Here is a 20,701-nt window from a genome sequence, read left to right as displayed (position 1 = left end):
CACTGTCAAATGCTTGCAATAAATTTAGAAATAACGAATTTGGCTATTGCCCTTCGTCCATAGTTCGCAGTATGTCGTGTAAGATAAGGGCGCGAGGGTTGCTTTCTAAAAGCGTGCTGTTCGTGGTCATAAGCTTTTCACTCTCAAGAAATTTATTATATTCGAACTAAGAATATGTTCAAGGATTTTGCAGCAAACCGAAGTTAGCGATATTGGTCTGTAATTTCCCTTCTTGTATACTGGTGGTAACTGCGCTGTTTTTCAGTTGCTTCGTACTTCGTGCTGGGCGAGAGATTCACGACAAATGCATGTAAGGCAAGGGGCCAATGCAATAGAGTACTCTTTGTAAAACCGAAATGGGGTTCCATCCGGACTTCGTGACTCATTTGGTTTCAAATTTTTCAGTTGTTTCTCTATGCCAGGGACGCTTATTACTAAGTCGTCCATATGGGAGTTTGTCCGATAGCCAATAACGGTATGTTTGATGCGTGAACGATTTCTTGAACGTGAAATTGCTATTCTCAACTGACACACTACACAGGGCAACAACAGACTGAATAAAAGCCTTAGAAAGGAAGGCGGAGTAGCAACCAATTTTCCCGGAGTTTGGCTGCTCTGCGGGACCCAAGGAGAATGACTGCAGGAGGTAATTTGAAGAAACCGAAAAAGAAATTATAGACGGGAGGACTGCACTCACAATATAATAACGTCCAGACAACATTCAGTAAAATTAAAAACGACGGCGCCGACAATAATTGGATGCGAAAAACCGGTTTTTAATTGTCCTGAGAGGCGCGGGATTAGCCGAGCGGTCTAGAGCGCTGCAGTCATGGGCTGTGCGGCTGGACCCGGAGGAGGTTCGAGTCCTCCCTCGGGCATGGGTGTGTGTGTTTGTCCTTAGGATAATTTAGGTTAAATAGTGTGTAAGCTTAGGGACTGATGACCTTAGCAGTTAAGTCACATAACACATTTGAACATATTGTCCTGAGGCCAAATTTGCGGAAAGAGCAACAATGATATTGATTTTTAATTGTCCTGAGGCACACTGAAACAATAGCCGTGTAGCTCGTGTCTTTTTTTTTTTGCGTATTCCGCCGTTTACTGCGCCATTTAATCATAAGATCTCGGTTATTATTTTTCATTCATTACGTTTTCACCTTCTTCGGTAAAATTCCGTTGAAATTTGACGTGATTCTGAGCAGCGGCTCTTTTTCTTATTGCGTTATGAAACTGGAAATTTAATTATAATCACCGAGTAGCAGGGATGCTAGGAATTCAGTGTCCCTGTAAAACTGTTGTTCGGTAGGGACTTGAACCCTAGACTTCAGCCACTTTCACTCTCATGTTTTGAGCTCTACCTGCGTGCCTCAGCCTTTCCTCAGCCCCCCCCCCCCCCCCCCCCTCCTTAAAGCTTCTATCTTCCGGTATCTATCAAGTGTTTTCGTAATTCCACAAGTAGCTGTTCTGTTTACCTCCCAGGACTAGCACTTCACCGAGCGCGTTGGCGCAGTGGTTAGCACACTGGACTCGCACTCGGGAGGACGACGGTTCAATCCCGCGTCCGGCCATCCTGATTTAGGTTTTCCGTGATTTCCCTAAATCGCTTCAGGCAAATGCCGGGATGGTTCCTTTGAAAGGGCACGGCCGACATCCTTCCATAATCTGATGAGACCGATGACCTCGCAGTTTGGTCCCTTCCCCCGAAATCAACCCCAAAAAACTTCTCGCCACTGTCGCCCCTGTGAATGGACAATTTTCTATAATGTACATTACATTTTTAGAATTGTGGAATGTGAGTCTCACGGGAAGCGTGCAAGGGATAAGTCCCTGCAGTCGCGCTATTCTTTTCTGTCCTCAGTGGCTCAGATGGATAGAGCGTCTGCCATGTAAGCAGGAGATCCCGGGTTCGAGTCCCCGTCGGGGCACACATTTTCAACTGTCCACATCGAGGTATATTAACAACACCTGTCGGCAGCTGAGGGTTTCAGTTAGTCATCATTTATTCCAGGGAAAAGCTGCACGGTCACCAACAGTATTCTGTTGTTTCGAGAACAGTTACTGTCTTCATATACACTCCTGGAAATTGAGATAAGAACACCGTGAATTCATTGTCCCAGGAAGGGGAAACTTTATTGACACATTCCTGGGGTCAGATACATCACATGATCACACTAACAGAACCACAGGCACATAGACACAGACAACAGAGCATGCACAATGTCGGCATTAGTACAGTGTATATCCACCTTTCGCAGCAATGCAGGCTGCTATTCTCCCATGGAGACGATCGTAGAGATGCTGGATGTAGTCCTGTGGAACGGCTTGCCATGCCATTTCCACCTGGCGCCTCAGTTGGACCAGCGTTCGTGCTGGACGTGCAGACCACGTGAGACGACGCTTCATCCAGTCCCAAACATGCTCAATGGGGGACAGATCCGGAGATCTTGCTGGCCAGGGTAGTTGACTTACACCTTCTAGAGCACGTTGGGTGGCACGGGATACATGCGGACGTGCATTGTCCTGTTGGAACAGCAAGTTCCCTTGCCGGTCTAGGAATGGTAGAACGATGGGTTCGATGACGGGTTGGATGTACCGTGCACTATTCAGTGTCCCCTCGACGATCACCAGAGGTGTACGGCCAGTGTAGGAGATCGCTCCCCACACCATGATGCCGGGTGTTGGCCCTGTGTGCCTCGGTCGTATGCAGTCCTGATTGTGGCGCTCACCTGCACGGCGCCAAACACGCATACGACCATCATTGGCACCAAGGCAGAAGCGACTCTCATCGCTGAAGACGACACGTCTCCATTCGTCCCTCCATTCACGCCTGTCGCGATACCACTGGAGGCGGGCTGCACGATGTTGGGGCGTGAGCGGAAGACGGCCTAACGGTGTGCGGGACCGTAGCCCAGCTTCATGGAGACGGTTGCGATACCCCAGGAGCAACAGTGTCCCTAATTTGCTGGGAAGTGGCGGTGCGGTCCCCTACGGCACTGCGTAGGATCCTACGGTCTTGGCGTGCATCCGTGCGTCGCTGCGGTCCGGTCCCAGGTCGACGGGCACGTGCACCTTCCGACGACCACTGGCGACAACATCGATGTACTGTGGAGACCTCACGCCCCACGTGTTGAGCAGTTGGGCGGTACGTCCACCCGGCCTCCCGCATGCCCACTATACGCCCTCGCTCAAAGTCCGTCAACTGCACATACGGTTCACGTCCACGCTGTCGCGGCATGCTACCAGTGTTAAAGACTGCGATGGAGCTCCGTATGCCACGGCAAACTGGCTGCCACTGACGGAGGCGGTGCACAAATGCTGCGCAGCTAGCGCCATTCGACGGCCAACACCGTGTTTCCTGGTGTGTCCGCTGTGCCGTGCGTGTAATCATTGCTTGTACAGCCCTCTCGCAGTGTCCGGAGCAAGTATGGTGGGTCTGACACACCGGTGTCAATGTGTTCTTTTTTCCATTTCCAGGAGTGCATGTGTCGTAGCGATGTACCAAACGCAAAACGATATTATTTTTTGGAGTTGGTTATTTAGGCCGTTGAAACTGACTAGTACTTCATAAATCTTTGGTAAACAAGTCTGACTACAAAACAAGACAAATTTAACTGTGAGATAAACTGCCGAAAAAAATCGCAATACCAAGGAGGTGGTGTGCGACATAAAGTTGGTGGGTGTGTTTCTAGATCTGAAAGATAGCGTCTGTTCAAATTTCGCGCTACTATGAGGCTGCGAATCAGATGTGCTTTAAATACGCGCTGTAACGGCCGCGAGCATTGGTTACCTTCGAGAGTGGTCCGACGATCGTCAGAAATGCCTTTAAGACGCCGTTTATCACCACCTCACTGTGTTTTAACGGGCTCGTGTGACAGGGCTACGAGAAGCTGGATGTCATTTCTGGGATACTGAAAAAGACTTGGCAGGAATGTGCTGCGAGTACATAGAAAGAAAGATCCCTTATCATTTAGGTACAATATAGCAGATAAGCAACTGGAAGCAGTTAATTCCATAAATTATCTGGGAGTACGCATTAGGAGTAATTTAAAATGGAATGATCATATAAAGTTGATCGTCGGTGAAGCAGATGCCAGACTGAGATTCATTGGAAGAATCCTAAGGAAATGCAGTCCGAAAACAAAGGCAGTATGTTATAAAACGGTTCAAAGGGCTCTGAGCACTATGGGACTTAACATCTATGGTCATCAGTCCTCTAGAACTTAGAACTACTTAAACCTAACTAACCTAAGGACAGCACACAACACCCAGTCATCACGAGGCAGAGAAAATCCCTGATCCCGCCGGGAATCGAACCCGGGAACCCGGGCGTGGGAAGCGAGAACGCTACCTCACGACCACGCGCTGCGGACTTGCATTATGGGTCTGGGGTATATCGTACTGCATCTGCAGCAGCAATCTGAGCAGCTGTCGGCACAAACTGTTCCAAATGGTCTACTTGAAAGGCAGCTCCGAGTTGGATGCGATGTAGAGTGCATACCACTGCACCCAGTCCACCGTCATTTGAGACTTCAGTAGGGTGAAGCGAGAGCTCTGTGGAGAGCAGGGTGGGGCTCTGTTTCCTGACGAATGCTGCTTCTGATGACGATGATAATGATGATGGTAGGTTTGTGGGGCGCTCATCTGCGCGGTTATTAACACCAGTACCAATTCCCAGATTCGCAGATGTGAAAATTACCGAACTATCAGATTAATGAGGCCACGGCTGCAAAATACTAACACGAATTCTGTTGTGGTTGGCAGGAGAGCCAACCGTATTGCTAAAGGAGGCCGACATGCACGCGTTTTAGCTCACGCAGGCTGGCGTGAGGTCTGGAACATGACAAGGGAGTTAGAATTGAGAAAAGCGGACGTAGCTGGTGGAATACTTAACTTTAATCCATTAATGGAGAACGTCGCTCGTTACAGTACATGATTTACAATATCAATGGTAATTGAATATGACGCCTTGCTAGGTCGTAGCAAATAACGTAGCTGAAGGCTATGCTAACTATCGTCTCGGCAAATGAGAGCGTAGAAGTCAGTGAACCATCGCTAGCAAAGTCGGCTGTACAACTGGATCGTGTGCTAGGAAGTCTCTCTAGACCTGCCGTGTGGCGGCGCTCGGTCTGCAATCAATGATAGTGGCGACACGCGGGTCCGACGTATACTAACGGACCGCAACCGATTTAAAGGCTACCACCTAGCAAGTGGTGCTGGCGGTGACACCACAAATTCTTTACAGACGAATGGAAAAACTGGTAGAAGCCGACCTTCCAGAAGATCAGTTTGGATTCCGCAGAAATGTTGGAACACGTGAGGCATTACTGACCCTACGACTTATCTTAGAATATAGACTAAGGAAAGGCAAACCTACGTTTCTAGCATTTGTAGACTTAGAGAAAGCTTTTGACAATGTTGAGTGGAATATTCTCTTGCAAATTCTGAAGGTGGCAGGTGTAAAATACCGGGAGTGAAAGGCTATTTACAATTTGTACAGAAACCAGATGGCAGTTGTAAGAGTCGAGGGGCATGAAAGGGAAGCAGCGGTTGGGAAGGGAGTGAGACAGCGTTGTAGACTATCCCCGATGCTATTCGATCTGTATATTGAGCAAGCAGTAAAGGAAACAAAAGGAGTCGGAGTACGTATTAAAATCCATGAAGAAGAAATAAAAACTTTGAGGTTCGCCGATTACATTGTAATTGTGTCAGAGACAGCAAAGGACCTGGAAGAGCAGTTCAACGGAACGGGTAGTGTCTTGAAGGGAGGATATAAGATGAACATCAACAAAAGCAAAACGAGCACAATGGAATGTAGTCGAATTAAATCGGGTGATCCAGAATGAGAATTTTCCAGAATGAGATTTTCACTCTGCAGCGGATTGTGCGCTGATATGGAACTTCCTCGCAGATTGAATGCCGGACCGAGACTCGATCTGGGGACATTTGCCTTTCGCGGAAAAGTGCTCTACCAACTGAGCTACCCAAGCACAACTCATGCCCTATTCTCACAGCTTCACTTCTGCCAGACTCGGTCCGGCACACATTTTTAATCTGCCAGGAAGTTTCATATCAGCGCACACTCCGCTGCAGAGTGAAAATCTCATTCTGGAAACATCCCCAAGGCTGGGACTGAGCCGTGTCTCCACAATATCCTTTCTTTTAGGAGTGCTAATTCTGCAAGCTTCGCAAGAGAGCTGCTGTAAAGTTTGGAAGGTAGGAGACGAGGTACTGGCATAAGTAAGTCTGTGAGGACGGGGCGTGAGTCGTGCTTGGGTAGCTCAGTTGGTAGAGCACTTGCCCCCGAAAACCAAAGGTCCCGAATTGGAGTCTCGGTCCGGCACACAGTTTTAATCTGCCAGGAAGTTTCAAATCGGGTGATGCTGAGGGAATTAGATTAGGAAATGAGACACTTAAAGTAGTAAAGGAGTTTTGCTATTTCGGGAGACGAAGAGATGAATACACTAAGCAGATTCAGAAGGATGTAGGCTGCAGTAGGTACTGGGAGATGAAGAAGCTTGCACAGGATAGAGTAGCATGGAGATCTGCATCAAACCAGTCTCAGGACTGAAGACCACAACAACAACAACCAATTCCCAATCTTTGCTCAGTCCAATAGCGCCACTTTCATGTATGATGATGATATGATGAGGACAGCACAAACACCTAGTCATCCCTGACCCTGGAATGATGGTTCTGCCTCAGTGCCTGTGGTGGACGACTATTGATTAGCAGGAGTCTTGTTGGGGACATGCAACCAACCTTCCTGCTTGCCAGGCACAGTGGAGTTGGTTCAGGGTGCTGTTACGTGTGACAATAGAAGCTGTCCTGTAGTTATCCCACGCGCCCTGACTGAAAAATCGTACTTCAATCTGCCGATTCGACCTATTGTGCCGTCCAGCATTTCAGGGAGTGTTTTCTAACACGATAACGCTCGTCCACGTACCGCTACCGCAACCCAAGATGCTGTACAGAGTGTCGACATGTCGCCTTGGCTTGGTCGATCACCATACCTATCTCCAATCGAGCTCATTTGGGACATCATCGGACGAGAACTCCAGCGTCATCCACAAACTGAATTAACCGTTGTTGATAATTATTCAAGGTTATATTGCCGTGGTCCATGGAATTCTTCTGTTCCTAACGATTCGTCCAATACTACGTTGGACATCTTCAGAGGTACGGCTGGTCCTGCTGATAGTCGGCAGGACTCAGCAGGACCAGCCATACCTCTGAAGATGTCCAACGTAGTATTGGACGAAACGTTAGGAACAGAAGAATTCCGTGGACCACGGCCATATAACCCTGAAAAATTATCAACAACAGTATCATCCATCCGTGAAAGCCTTCATTGTATAAATTAACCGTCTCTGAATTGTCCGACCAAGAGCAACAAGCACTGAAATACATCCCACAAACTGATATTAGGCACCTGCACAACACAACACATGCACCTATCCATGCTTGCTGTCAATATTCTGGCGTTTACACCTGTTATTAATTTATGAGGGTTACTCGAAATCTAAGGAACGATCGGTCGCAAAATGGAAAATGCAGTGAAAACCTGATGAAGTTTTACACAGATGCGTTGGGCACTGTGTCTAGTACGCCTGTCGACCGCATCACGTCTCTCTTTTCAGTTCTGAGCTCACAGTGAGAACGTAGAGATGGCCAGAAATTAGGGTCTCCCGCCAAGTATGAGGGCCTGGCTAAAGATTTCGCCTGAAGCTATGCAATCAACATAACATAACTGTCGTGCGGTTCTTTCTGCACGACAATTCTCAGCCGCACTCTGCAGGGGCAATGGTGGGAAGTGCCTGATCACCCACAATACAGCCTGTAATTGGCTATCCCTTAGGTTCATCTCTGCTCAAACGAACCGCTGGCTATGAAAATATTTTGACACAGACAACGAGCTGCAGTCCAGAGTAGAAACTTGTCGAAAAGTCGGCTGTCTTCTATAACGAGCTAATTGAAAAGTTGGTGCAATGACTAAGTCTGAGTGGCGACTGTGTAGAGAAGTACCTGGAAGGTGTAGCTAACTGTTGCAAATAGGTTTTGATTTTCACTGTGGTCTCCATTTCGCGACCTCTCGGCCCTTACTTCCCGAATAGCCCTTGTACCAGCATTCCACCTTTGCAATGGCTTATCTCGCGATTACATTAACCTGTGATATTGCAACGTTAATGACTACAGTACGATACCTAGACTAAAATAATCCCGAAATTTCGCTACTGTGCATTAACTGTTTTTTGGTGTTGCGATTTTTTCTGTAAATGTAACTCGAGAAGTGTATAGCACAAGTTCACTAAATGAAGGGGTAATTGGAATTATATTAATACCTTCAGCTGCTAACGGGTGTTGATATATAACAACGGGGACAGCAGATCCCGGGTTCGAGTCCCGGTCGGAGCACACATTTTCACCTGTGGCTGTTGATATATATCAACACCCGTTAGCAGCTGAAGGTATTAATATAATTCTAATTTCGTTCTAGACGGCTGCAGGTCACCAATGGTGTCTGTTCTTTCGGACCTGTCAAAAAGAACAGACACAATATCCCTGTAAGTTTATAAGTTAAAATGAAGGGGTGGCTGTCAGGACACTGTCTGAGCTATCAAGAGCAATGATTTGGCAATTACAGAAAGTGTGAGAAGTAAAAATTGTAGAAAGAGCAAGCCTTGAGTACAGTAAGCAGTCTCAAACAGATACAGAACGCAGCAGATGAAGAGGTTTGCAGAGCGGTGTAGACCGCTGCATCAAACCAGTCCCCAGAGAGAAGTTCCGCAACAGCAGTTATAAATGCAGCGACACAGAACGGCATTCTTGCCTCAAAAACGACTTCGACGGCGTGCAAATAACTACAGAGCGGCAGGATCGTAAATGTCACGCTATGTTGCATGCATCGTCCCGTGAATGACAACTGTTGAAACTACATTTGTAGCGCCTTCTGAATTGTGTAGGGCGTTTTTCAGTTACTCTGATGTTCCGCTACTGTTTTAGCAACAGAACTGTTTTTCCTTTCTCGCTGCTACAAACATTCTAACATTGTCCCCATAGAGGAGAAACAATTGTAGTTCACTGAAAAAAATTGCATTTCGCGCAATGTGGGACATGAAATTAAATATCCGCGTCATTACGATCGATCACACACACACACACACCAGCCACTATACTTCTATGTCATAATCATCTGCGTCGCCCGCAAACTCCCATTAAACATTTTCTATCAGTGTGACAGTGCTTAAAGTGCAGTCATTCTTGCGATAAGAACACAGTCAACATGGGATTAGAAAACATCGGTCCTGTGAAACACAATTCGCCCTTTATTGACACGAAGTGTTGAATGCTGTTGACAAGGGATTTCAGATCGATTCCGTATTCATGTATCTCCGGAAGGCTTTTGACACTGTACCACACAAGTGGCTCGTAGTGAAACTGCGTGCTTATGGAATATCGTCTCAGTTATGTGACTGGATTTGTGATTTCCTGCCGCAAGTGGTGGCCGAGCGGTTCTAGGCGCTACAGTCTGGAACTGCGCGACCGCTACGGTCGCAGGTTCGAATCCTGCATCGGGCATGGATGTGTATGATGTCCTTAGCTTAGTTAGGTTTAAGTAGTTCTAAGTTCTAGGGGACTGATGACCTTAGGAGTCAAGTCGCATAGTATTCAGAGCCATTTTTTGTTGTTGTGATTTCCTGTCAGAGAGGTCACACTTCGTAGTAATTGACGGAAAGTCATGGAGTAAAACAGAAGTGATTTCTGGCGTTCCCCAAGGTAGTCTTGCTGTTCCTTATCTATATAAACGACATGGGAGACAATCTCAGCAGCCGTCTTTGGTTGTTTGGAAATGCCGCTGTCGTTTATCGACTAATAAAGTCATCAGAAGACCAAAACACTCTGCAAAACGACTTAGAAAAGATATCTGAATGGTGTGAAAATTGGCAATTGACCGTAAATGACGAAAATGTGATGTCATCCACATGAATGCAAAAAGGAACTCGTTAAACTTCGGTTACACGATAAATCAGTCTAATCTAAAAGCCGTAGATGCAACTAAATACCTAAGTATTACAATTACGAACACCTTATTGGAAGGAACACACAGAAAATTTTGTGGGGGAAGGCTAAGCAAAGGCTGCGTTTTATTCGCAGGACACTTAGAAAAAGTAACAGAGCTACTAAGGAGACTGCCTACATTACACTTGTCACTCCTCTTTTCGAATATTGCTACACGGTGTGCGATCCTTACCAGATAGGACTGACGGAGTACATCGAAAAAGTTCAAAGAGGGGCAGCACATTTTGGATCATCGCGAAATATGGGAGAGAGTATCACAGAAATGATGCAGGATTTGGGCTGGACATCACTTAAAGGTGTTTTCCGTTGCGACGGGATCTTCTCACGAAAATCCAGTCACAAACTTTCTCCTCAGAATGCGAAAATATTTTGTTCACACCGACCTACATAGGGAGAAACGATCACCACGATAAAAAAAAATCAGAGCTCGTACGGAAAGTTATAGGTGTTCATTCTTTCCGCGCGCTATACGATGAACCCTCTGCCAGGCACTTAAAAGTGATTTGCAGAGTACCCATGTAGATGTAGATGTAGAATAGCAGTAGAGCAAAGATACCATGAGAGGGGATATATCGAAACGCGCTGCTAGCACCCGTCACGTTCAGCAAAGCAGCGTAGCAGTGGCAGCAGTAATTTAAATTGAAATAGTGAGGTGGAAGTTCGTTAGAAACAGGGTGTAAAATACATGATGGTGTGAACACGAACCACGCACGGCTCAGCACTGATGAGCGGGAACATAGTTCCGCGTAGTCAGCGCGTACACAACTTCCCCACTAGAGCGCGCCCCGCTAAGCACAACAGCGCAGCCGCAGCGCTCGTCCGTCTCCACACTACGAGATGGCGCTGCCTTAGAGACGGACCAAATTCTGCTTCCGCCGATCCGCGTATGTAACGCAACCAATGAGATTGCTGCTAACGTAGAACCTTTTCTCCTCGCAGATCACACTCGCGCAATGACACCTGAGCACGCGAGGTATTATAATGAGTGTACAGACCTCTGATTAGTCAGTCTGCATTAGTCTGCAACAGTCTGTACCAGTCTATATTAGTCTGCTTTAGTCTGTATTTGTCTGTACCAGTCTATAGTCAAGTTTCAGTCTGCGCCTAATAAGATTTCCATATTCCTGTACATAGCCATGAAGATAAATGTATAGACACTTTGTCAAGTATCAGAGATATGTGAGAATAAGATTAACGTACCAAGACCAAAGGAACTGCAGACTGTCAATTATAAATTACATCCAGAATCAAGTTGCGTAATATCTATGCTCTTTATTATTTCAATAAATGTCTGTGAAAATTAATCAAGTTCTGTTTAAAGTTGGTCACCATCAATCTGCTACTCTAAGCGTGCAAGTGGAATTTCTATCGTCTGACCTAACAGCAGAAGATAAACACGCCACGATAATACCACGAGACATATTGCTGACACTCGCCTACTTCGTTAGAGCGACAAGTCAAGTAATCTGATGGTCTCACGCAGACGTTGGTACAGAGCAACAAAGGTCTTATGATGCGGGATACGGCGATTAGGATACTGTTGTTGATGAACCCGCTGTGCAGCTCGTCCGTTGTGTTGCGCTACGTACTACGCACCAACCATATCACTGTGCTCACCCCAGATGTATCACTCCATTGTAGTTGAATTCTTCTCTCTTGGTGGTTCGCGCATGCCCGCCCAGACGCGAGAGATTGCTGCTTTGCCAGTTGTACGCGCCAAGAGAAGCAGCGCCATAGTATAGTTGGCAAACTTACGTTTAGGGGGGAGCGCGCAGTTTATGAAGTAAAGCCACAACGGCCGCATTAAGCCTTTCGCTGCTACAGAGACGTGCTCCCCGCATTCCGCGCTGTACGCGATTTTGTCATCACTGCACTGCTCGCCTCTGCAGACACACGGTGTTCCGACTGCTTTGACACACTTTATCATTCGATTTCACAAAAACTATTCAGCCCAAAAACTTGATTTTTTACACATCTTCTTGACTGATACCTTCCCCCCCCCCTCCCCCCCTCTCTCCCATAAATGACTTAATTTTGTTTCGATGTTCAACGCAGTTATCGTGCACCATTAGATGAAGTAAACCATTGCACGAAATTTTGAAGAGTTTCTAGAGGTAAAAGTCCATAGCGTATACTTTCTGTACGGTCGATTTTAGTTGCCACTAGAAATTTAAAAAAATTGCATTCAAACGAATAAAATTTCTTGAAGTAAGACACTTTGATATTGCTTTTAAATAAAGAAAATATTAAGCCCGGAACAAGGTTTGAACTCAGAATTTTCCACTTAGCATCCATACATTTTAACCATTACGCTAACGCAGTTCATCATTCAATACAGTTCCTGGAGGACTTCAAAACACCACGCAAAATACTGACAAACACTATTGGTATCACTATGAATTACTCACGATTGCGAAAAAGCGGTTAGTGAGAATGATACAAACACCTTTCCTTGCTATCGCCTGAATTAGGAGGATTATGGCTTGTTTAGTTTAATTAATTAATAGAACATGAAGCAACTGGTATAAAGAATGATTTTTCCAAACTTTCTATAAAAGAGAGTCTGCTATCAAGACATTGCTTTTGTTCAGTTACTTTATTTATGAATGAAAGTTTCTAAAACTGAAGACCTCTCGTCCGTGCTCTGCACTGCAGTCGATCTCTGGCAGCGTCGTTCTCTCTTCATTCGCTGACTGTGTTTTGTGACGTCAGATGCGCAGAACGAACCTAAACTCGGCGGCCGTCGTAAATAACACGCACTTTAGTAAACAGAGACAATGCAGTACTACACTGGTGGACAGCAGTTGGCTACAACTGAAGAGCGTAATACGGCCTCAACCGGTATAAATAATCCTCACAGGAAAAAATGACATTGGGGAAAAATATTTGTTTTGATGTCCCCTACAACCTCCCAGAGTTTGTGGGCTTACATCCTTTTCACCCTGTATGGCATTGCCCTTAGGAGTGGTATGTCCTCATTTAGAATCCAGTTTGCACCACGGTTTTAATTTCTTACAGAGAGTTGACTTGTTGAGTGCTGTGTTGTATACAGCGTGTTACAAAAAGGTATGGCCAAACTTTCAGGAAACATTCCTCCCACACAAAGAAAGACATGTGTCCGGAAAAGCTTACTTCCCATGTTAGAGCTCATTTTATTACTTCTCTTCAAATCACATTAATCATGGAATGGAAACACACAGCAACAGAAGGTACCAGCGTGATTTCAAACACTTTGTTACAGGAAATGTTCAAAATGTCCTCCGTTAGCGAGGATACATGCATCCACCCTCCGTCGCAAGGAGTCCCTGATGCGCTGATGCAGCCCTGGAGAATGGCGTATTGTATCACAGCCGTCCACAATACGAGCACGAAGACTCAACATTTGGTACCGGGGTTGGGTAGACAAGAGCTTTCAAATGCCCCCATAAATGAAAGTCAAGAGGGTTGAGGTCAGGAGAGCGTGGGGGCCACGGAATTGGTCCGCCTCTACCAATCCATCGGTCACCGAATCTGTTGTTGAGAAGCGAACGAACACTTCGACTGAAATGTGCAGGAGCTCCATCGTGCACGAACCACATGTTCTGTCGTACTTGTAAAGGTACATGTTCTAGTAGCACAGGTAGAGTATCCCGTATGAAATCATGATAACGTGCTCCATTGAGCGTAGGTGGAAGAACGTGTGGCCCAATCGAGACATCGCCAACAATGCCTGCCCAAACGTTCACAGAAAATCTTTGTCGATGACATGGTCGCACAATTGCGTGCGGATTCTCGTCAGCCCACACATGTCGTTTGTGAAAATTTACAATTTGATCACGTTGGAATGAAGCCTCATCCGCAAAGAGAACATTTGCACTGAAATGAGGATTGACACATTGTCGGATGAACCATTCGCAGAAGAGTACCCGTGGAGGCCAATCAGCTGCTGATAGTGCCTGCACACGCTGTACACGGTACGGAAACAACTGGTTCTCCCGTAGCACTCTCCATACAGTGACGTGGTCAGCGTTACCTTGTACAGCAGCAACTTCTCTGACGCTGACATTAGGGGTATCGGCAACTTGATGAAGAATTGCCTCGTCCATTGCAGGTTTCCTCGTCGTTCTAGATCTTCCCCAGTCGCTAGTCATAGGCTGGAATATTCCGTGCTCCCTAAGACGCCGATCAATTGCTTCGAACGTCTTCCTGTCGGGACACTTCGTTCTGGAAATCTGTCTCGATACAAACGTACCGGGCCACGGCTATTACCCCGTGCTAATCCATACATCAAATCGGTTTCTGCCAACTCCGCATTTGTAAACAATGCACCTACTGCAAAATCACGTTCGTGATGAACACTAACCTGTTGATGTTACGAACTGATGTGTTTGATGCTAGTACTGTAGAGCAATGAGTCGCATGTCAACACAAGCACCGAAGTCAGCATTACCTTCCTTCAATTGGGCCAACTGGCGGTGAATCGAGGAAGTACAGTAGATACTGACGAAACTAAAACGAGCTCTAACATGGAAATTAAGCGCTTCCGGACACAAGTCCACATAACATCTTTTCTTTCTTTGTGTGTGAGGAATGTTTTGTGAAAGTTTGGCCGTACCTTTTTGTAACAGCGTGTCGTACCCTGCAGCGCTGTCACTGTTCAGTGTACCCGTGCACTGACCGGCGGTGTGTGTTCGCAGCTACATGGGGGACGTGACGACTCCGGAGGAACGGACGCTTCGCATCGGCGTGGTCAACGTGTGCCTGATGCTCGGGGTTCCCATCGGCATGGCGCTGTCCGGCGTCCTGCTCAGGGCCATCGGCTTCTACGGCGTCTTCCTCACCTCCGCCTGCATCTACACCTCCAGCATCACCTACGGATTCTTCTTCATACACGACAAGGTCAGCCCCCACTGTGTGCACCAGTCAGCACTGAACATCTGATACGCTCGTACACACACAGTGGTTACGGTTACTACAAGCCACACAGCCGCCCACAGTGGCCGAGCGGTTCTACGCGCTACAGTCTGGAACCGCGCGACCGCTACGGTCGCAGGTTCGAATCCTGCCTCGGGCATGCGTGTGATGTCCTTAGGTTAGTTACGTTTAAGTAGTTTTAAGTTCTAGGCGAATGATGACCTCAGAAGTCAAGTCTCATAGTGCTCACAGCTATCTGAACCATTTGAGCCACACCAGAAGTTGGGAAACGGGGCCAAACTTCTAGTAGTTTACTTTCGCCTTGAGATTTTCACACAGAAATGTTTTATTCATATCTTACAGAAACTGGAAGTACGGCAATAAACAGCCTCTTAAACACGCCGCTAACGGCAATCAAATAATTTATAGCAAAACAACAATTTAAAAAAATTAAAGAATATTAGTAAACATAGATACCTCTGTAGTTGCTACAATCTTTTCTGTTTCCATGTTTAAAGATTGGCGGGATTACTGCTTTTGTCCAGTCTGGTGGAACCTGTCCCGACTCCCACGCCATTTCAATTATCCTGTGTAGCCATTTAAGACCTGACATTCCACTGTATTTGAATGTATTTCAATGAGTTCGAGTCTCGGCCCGGCACACAGTTTTAATCTGCCAGGAAGTTTCATATCAGCGCACACTCCGCTGCAGAGTGAAAATCTCATTCTGGAAACATCCCCCAGGCAGTGGCTAAGCCGTGTCTCCGCAATTTCCTTTCTTTCAGGAGTGCTAGTTCTGCAAGGTTCGCAGGAGAGCTTCTGCGAAGTTTGGAAGGTAGGAGACGAGATACTGGGAGAAGTAAAGCTGTGAGGACGGGGCGTGAGTCGTGCTTCAGTAGCGCAGATGGTAGAGCACTTGCCCGCGAAAGGCAAAGGTCACGAGTTCGAGTCTCGCTCGGTTACACAGTTTTAATCTGCCAGGAAATTTCATTTACAGAGGTATCTCTTTAATCAGCGTTGTGGGTAAAATCTTCTCAAGTATTGTCGACAGGAAAGTGCAAGTATAAGCTGCGGACGAATTGCATGAAAATCAGTGTGGGTTTAGGCCTCTTAGAGGTTGTCGCGACCAGATCTTTAGCTTACGGCAAATAATGGAGAAGTCTTATGAGTGGAACAGGGAATTCTGTTTATGCTGTATAGATCTAGAAAAGGCGTATGACCGGGTTCCTAGGAGGAAATTATTGTTTGTTCTACGAGATTATGGAATAGGAGGCAAACGTTTGCAAGCAATTAAAGGTCTTTACATAGATAGTCAGGCAGCAGTTACAGTTGACGGTAAATTGAGTTCATGGTTCAGAGTAGTTTCAGGGTTAAGGCAAGGCTGCAACCTGTCTCCACTGTTGTTCATATTACTTATGGATCATATGTTGAAAACAATAGACTGGCTGGGTGAGATTAAGATATGTGAACACAAAATAAGCAATCTTGCATATGCGAATAACTTAGTTGTGATGCCAGATTCGATTGAAAGTTTTCAAAGTAATATTTCAGAGCTAGATCGCAAATGTAAGAAGTATGGTATGAAGATTAGCATCTCCAAAACGAAACTAATGTCAGTGGGAAAGAAATATAAACGGATTGAGTGTCAAATAGGAGGAACAAAGTTAGAACAGGGCGACGGTTTCAAGTACTTAGGATGCATATTCTCACAGGATGGCAACATAGTGAAAGAACTGGAAGCGAGGTGTAGCAAAGCTAATGCAGTGAGCGCTCAGCTACGATCTACTCTCTTCTGCAAGAAGGAAGTCAGTACCGAGACTAAGTTATCTGTGCACCGTTCGATCTTTCGACCCACTTTGTTGCATGTGAGCGAAACCTGGGTGGATTTAGGTTACCTTATCAACAAGGTTGAGGTAAGGATATGAAAGTAGCTAGGATGATTGCAGGTACTAGTAGATGGGAACAATGGCAGGAGGGTGTCCACAATGAGGAAATCAAAGAAAAACTGGGAATGAACTCTATAAATGTAGCAGTCAGGGCGAACAGGCTTAGATGGTGGGGTCATGTTACACGCATGGGAGAAGCAAGGTTACCCAAGAGACTCATGGGTTCAGCAGTAGAGGGTAGGAGGAGTCGGGGCAGACCAAGGAGAAGGTACCTGGATTCGGTTAAGAATGATTTTGAAGGAATAGGCTTAACATCAGAAGAGGCACCAATGTTAGCACGGAATAGGGGATCATGGAGGAATTTTATAAGGGGGACTGTGCTCCAGACTGAACGCTGAAAGGCATAACCAGTCACTCTTAAATGATGATGATGACGATGAGTAAACAGGCTACTAAAGTAAATACAGAACTTTGTTAATAAAGTACGATGAGGTAGTGAAGCTTCCAACGCCGCCATTAAAAAAAAATTAAACAGGTCTCAGCAAACACACGATTAATGTCAATAAAAGAATTTACACACTTGGAATTTAAAATTTTTTTTAACAAAAGTGTCCTGGAATATCATTGGAACATAACAGATAAGGCAGCCACAAATCAGCCACTCAGGGATGTTCAGGCTACACAGAATACTGACCAATTTAAATACGCCCGTAAACACAATTGCCACTCTCAGGCTGGTCACTGCACCGACTTTTAGTCAGCGAAAACTTGTTATAAGATGGCTTAACTTGCCGACGGAATTAGAGCTAACCTCGTGCAAGGAAACATTACACCACACAGTCCTGAATCAGCGACCACATGATCAACCAACAAGAAGCAAGAATTTATTCATAACCCACGACAAAATAGCGAAACAATTAAACTGCCAAAACTACACCTCCTATCGGACAGTAACGAGAGGAGGACGAAAGATCACTTTCTTCAATTACACCGGTACCGGGGACAGGAAACCCGGTCGCCGGAGGCCACAAGGCAGAACAGACGCTGATTACACAAAATTATTACTTAATGATTAAACCGTCCACGAACTTAACTTGCAATTATGCTCGAACAGGCAGTACATGACCTCCGATGGCAAGGATCCACACATCCGACGGCACACGCACAAACATGTCTGGGGAAGAAAAGGAAAACCAATGCAATCTAAACACAAGGTGTAGCACGAGTCGATACACGGCTCAATGGCAAAATAATTATCACGCACCAGGAAACGTCTGGCACATTAAGTGCCACTTTCGACAAAAACACAAGTGACGTATTGCCTTCTGGCTGTTGTTTCAGGATCTTCGACCGACGCTTGATTAACGATTTTTCTGTCGTTTCGCCAACACAATGGTCTGACATTCTCAAAGCTTCACCCTCCAATGCCGGTGGTGGACTAAGGTCGGGCTGGCGGCTGCAGATTGGACATGCCGCACACTTGAACTTGTGAAGTGTCAGTGAAATCGTCAAACAAACGACGGCCGAACAACCCGACACAGAAGCCATCAAATGGCCACGAAAATCGCAACAACTTTGTACTCAGGCTTCTTTAGAGCGAGTGTTTGCTGAGCCACCTCTTTAATTGGATGAGTTACATTACTTTACGATCCTTCCTGTAAATCTCAGACTGTTATCTCCTTTTCTTGTTTGTTTCACGTGGCCAGTCCACTTCACGTGGCCCCTGGTAGCTACACTACTGGCCGTTAAAATCGCTACACCAAGAAGAAATGCAGGTGATAATTTGGTATTCATTGGACAAATATATTATACCAGAACTGAGATGCCTTTACGTTTTCACGCAATATGGGTACATAGATCCTGAGAAATCAGTACCCAGAACAACCACCTCTGGCCGCAATAACGGCATTGATACGCCTGGACATTGAGTCAAACAGAGCCTGGATGGCGTGTACAGGTACAGCTGCCCATGCAGCTTCAACACGGTACCACAGTTCATCAAGGGTAGTGACTGGCGTACTGTGACGAGCCAGTTGCTCGGCCACCATTGACCAGACGTTTTCATTTGGTGAGAGATCTGGAGAATGTGCTGGCCAGGGCAGCAGTCGAACATTTTCTGTATCCAGAAAGGCCCGTACAAGACCTGCTACATGCGGTCGTGCATTATCCTGCTGAAATGTAGGGTTTCGCAGGGATCGAATGAAGGGCAGAGCCACGGGTCGTAACACACCTGAAATGTAACGTCCACTGTTCAAAGTGCCGTCAATGCGAACAAGAGGTGACCAAGACGTGTAACTAGTGGCAGCCCATACCATCACGGAGGGTGATACGCTAGTATGACGATGACGGATACACGCTTCCAATGTGCGTTCACCGCGATGTCGCCAAACACGGATGGGACCATCACGATGCTGTAAACAGAACCTGGATTCATCCGAAAAAATGACGTTTTGCCATTCGTGCACCCAGGTTCGTCGTCGAGTACGCCATCGCAGGCGCATCTGTCTGTGATGCAGCGTCAAGGGCAACCGCAGCCACGGTCTCCGAGCTGATGGTCCATGCTGCTGCAAACGTCGTGGAACTGTTCGTGCAGATGGCTGCTGTCTTCCAGACGTCCCCGTCTGTTGACTCATGGATCGAGACGTCGTTGCACGATCCGTTACAGCCATGCGGATGAGATGCCTGTCATCTCGACTGCTAGTGATACGAGGCCGTTGGAATCCAGCATGGCGTTTCGCATTACCCTCATGAACCCGCTGATTCCATATTCTGCAATGTCGCGATTCGATAAACGGCAATCGCAATGGGCTACAATCCGACCTTTTACACGAGGCATCACAACAACGTTTCAACAGGCAGCGCCGGTGAACTGCTCTGCTGTTTGTGTATGAGAAATCGGTTGGAAACTTTCCTCGTGTCAGCACGTTGTAGGTGTCGCCACCGGCGCCAACCTTGTGTGAATGCTTTGAAAAGCTAATCATTTGCATATCACAGCATCTTCTTCCTGTCGGTTAAATTTCGCGTCTGTAGTACGTCATCTTCGTGGTGTAGCAATTGTAATGGCCAGTAGTGTACTTGTTGGGAGCAGTACATTCCTCTCATACTATCCTAGTGCAGGGCGCCTTACACCACATAGTTTCTTGTGGTTTGGCTGTGGTCTCTGGTAATCGAACCTGTCTTCGGGCGCAGCCTCGGCTGCTCTACGCGGCTTCGTCTCCTCCTACTGGCGCCCAAGACCTCGGTGGATCTGTGCCGAGTGAAAGCGACCGATCGCCCCAACGGCAGTGAAAGGCGTCGGCTTAGCCTCTGCGAGCCGGATCCGGCTTCACATTCCGGCGCCGCCAATCTCCGCGGAATCTCTCAGGAAACTGTTCCGCTGCGGGGTTGTCACGTTCTCTGCCACACCTGTCGCCACGTAACTGGAGCACAGGGGGACGCGGTTCTGAGCGCCACACATGCAGTGTTTACTGCACCGATGCGCCAGACCGGATAGCCGAACGCGCTAATGTCGCGCTTCCGGGATATGGGAGGGTGAGCCTCACCCTGATCGAGTCCGTCTCGCGGTTTATCGGCAAGGGCTGCGGGACCCAATATTTTGGATGTGGTTGTTAGGCTGTTTTCCACATCCCAATGGGTAAATACCGGGCAAGAGTCCACGTCCCGCGCTCAGATATACCGGGTGATCAAAAAGTCAGTATAAATTTGAAAACTTAATAAACCGCGGAATAATGTAGATATTGAGGTAAAAATTGACACACATGCTTGGAATGACACGGGGTTTTATTAGAACAATCCCATATCGCCAGACGCGTGAAAGATCTCTCGCGCGCCTCGTTTGGTGATGA

General features: G+C 46.7%; 1 protein-coding gene across 1 annotated transcript in view; it reads left to right on the top strand.

Moving 5' to 3' along the window:
• The window catches only part of LOC126293389 (solute carrier family 46 member 3-like), a 479,007-nt gene that overhangs the window by 224,611 nt on the left and 233,695 nt on the right, over positions 1–20,701 (top strand). Inside the window, exon 3 of the mRNA XM_049986599.1 lies at positions 14,754–14,955. Coding sequence (XP_049842556.1) covers positions 14,754–14,955 — 202 coding nt within the window. The remainder of the gene's footprint in view (positions 1–14,753; positions 14,956–20,701) is intronic.

This window comes from Schistocerca gregaria, chromosome 10, assembly GCF_023897955.1.
Source record: "Schistocerca gregaria isolate iqSchGreg1 chromosome 10, iqSchGreg1.2, whole genome shotgun sequence".
Lineage (NCBI taxonomy): Eukaryota > Metazoa > Arthropoda > Insecta > Orthoptera > Acrididae > Schistocerca > Schistocerca gregaria.
The sequence above is the reverse complement of the archived record's forward strand: the minus strand, read 5'-3'. Positions and strand labels throughout refer to the sequence as shown.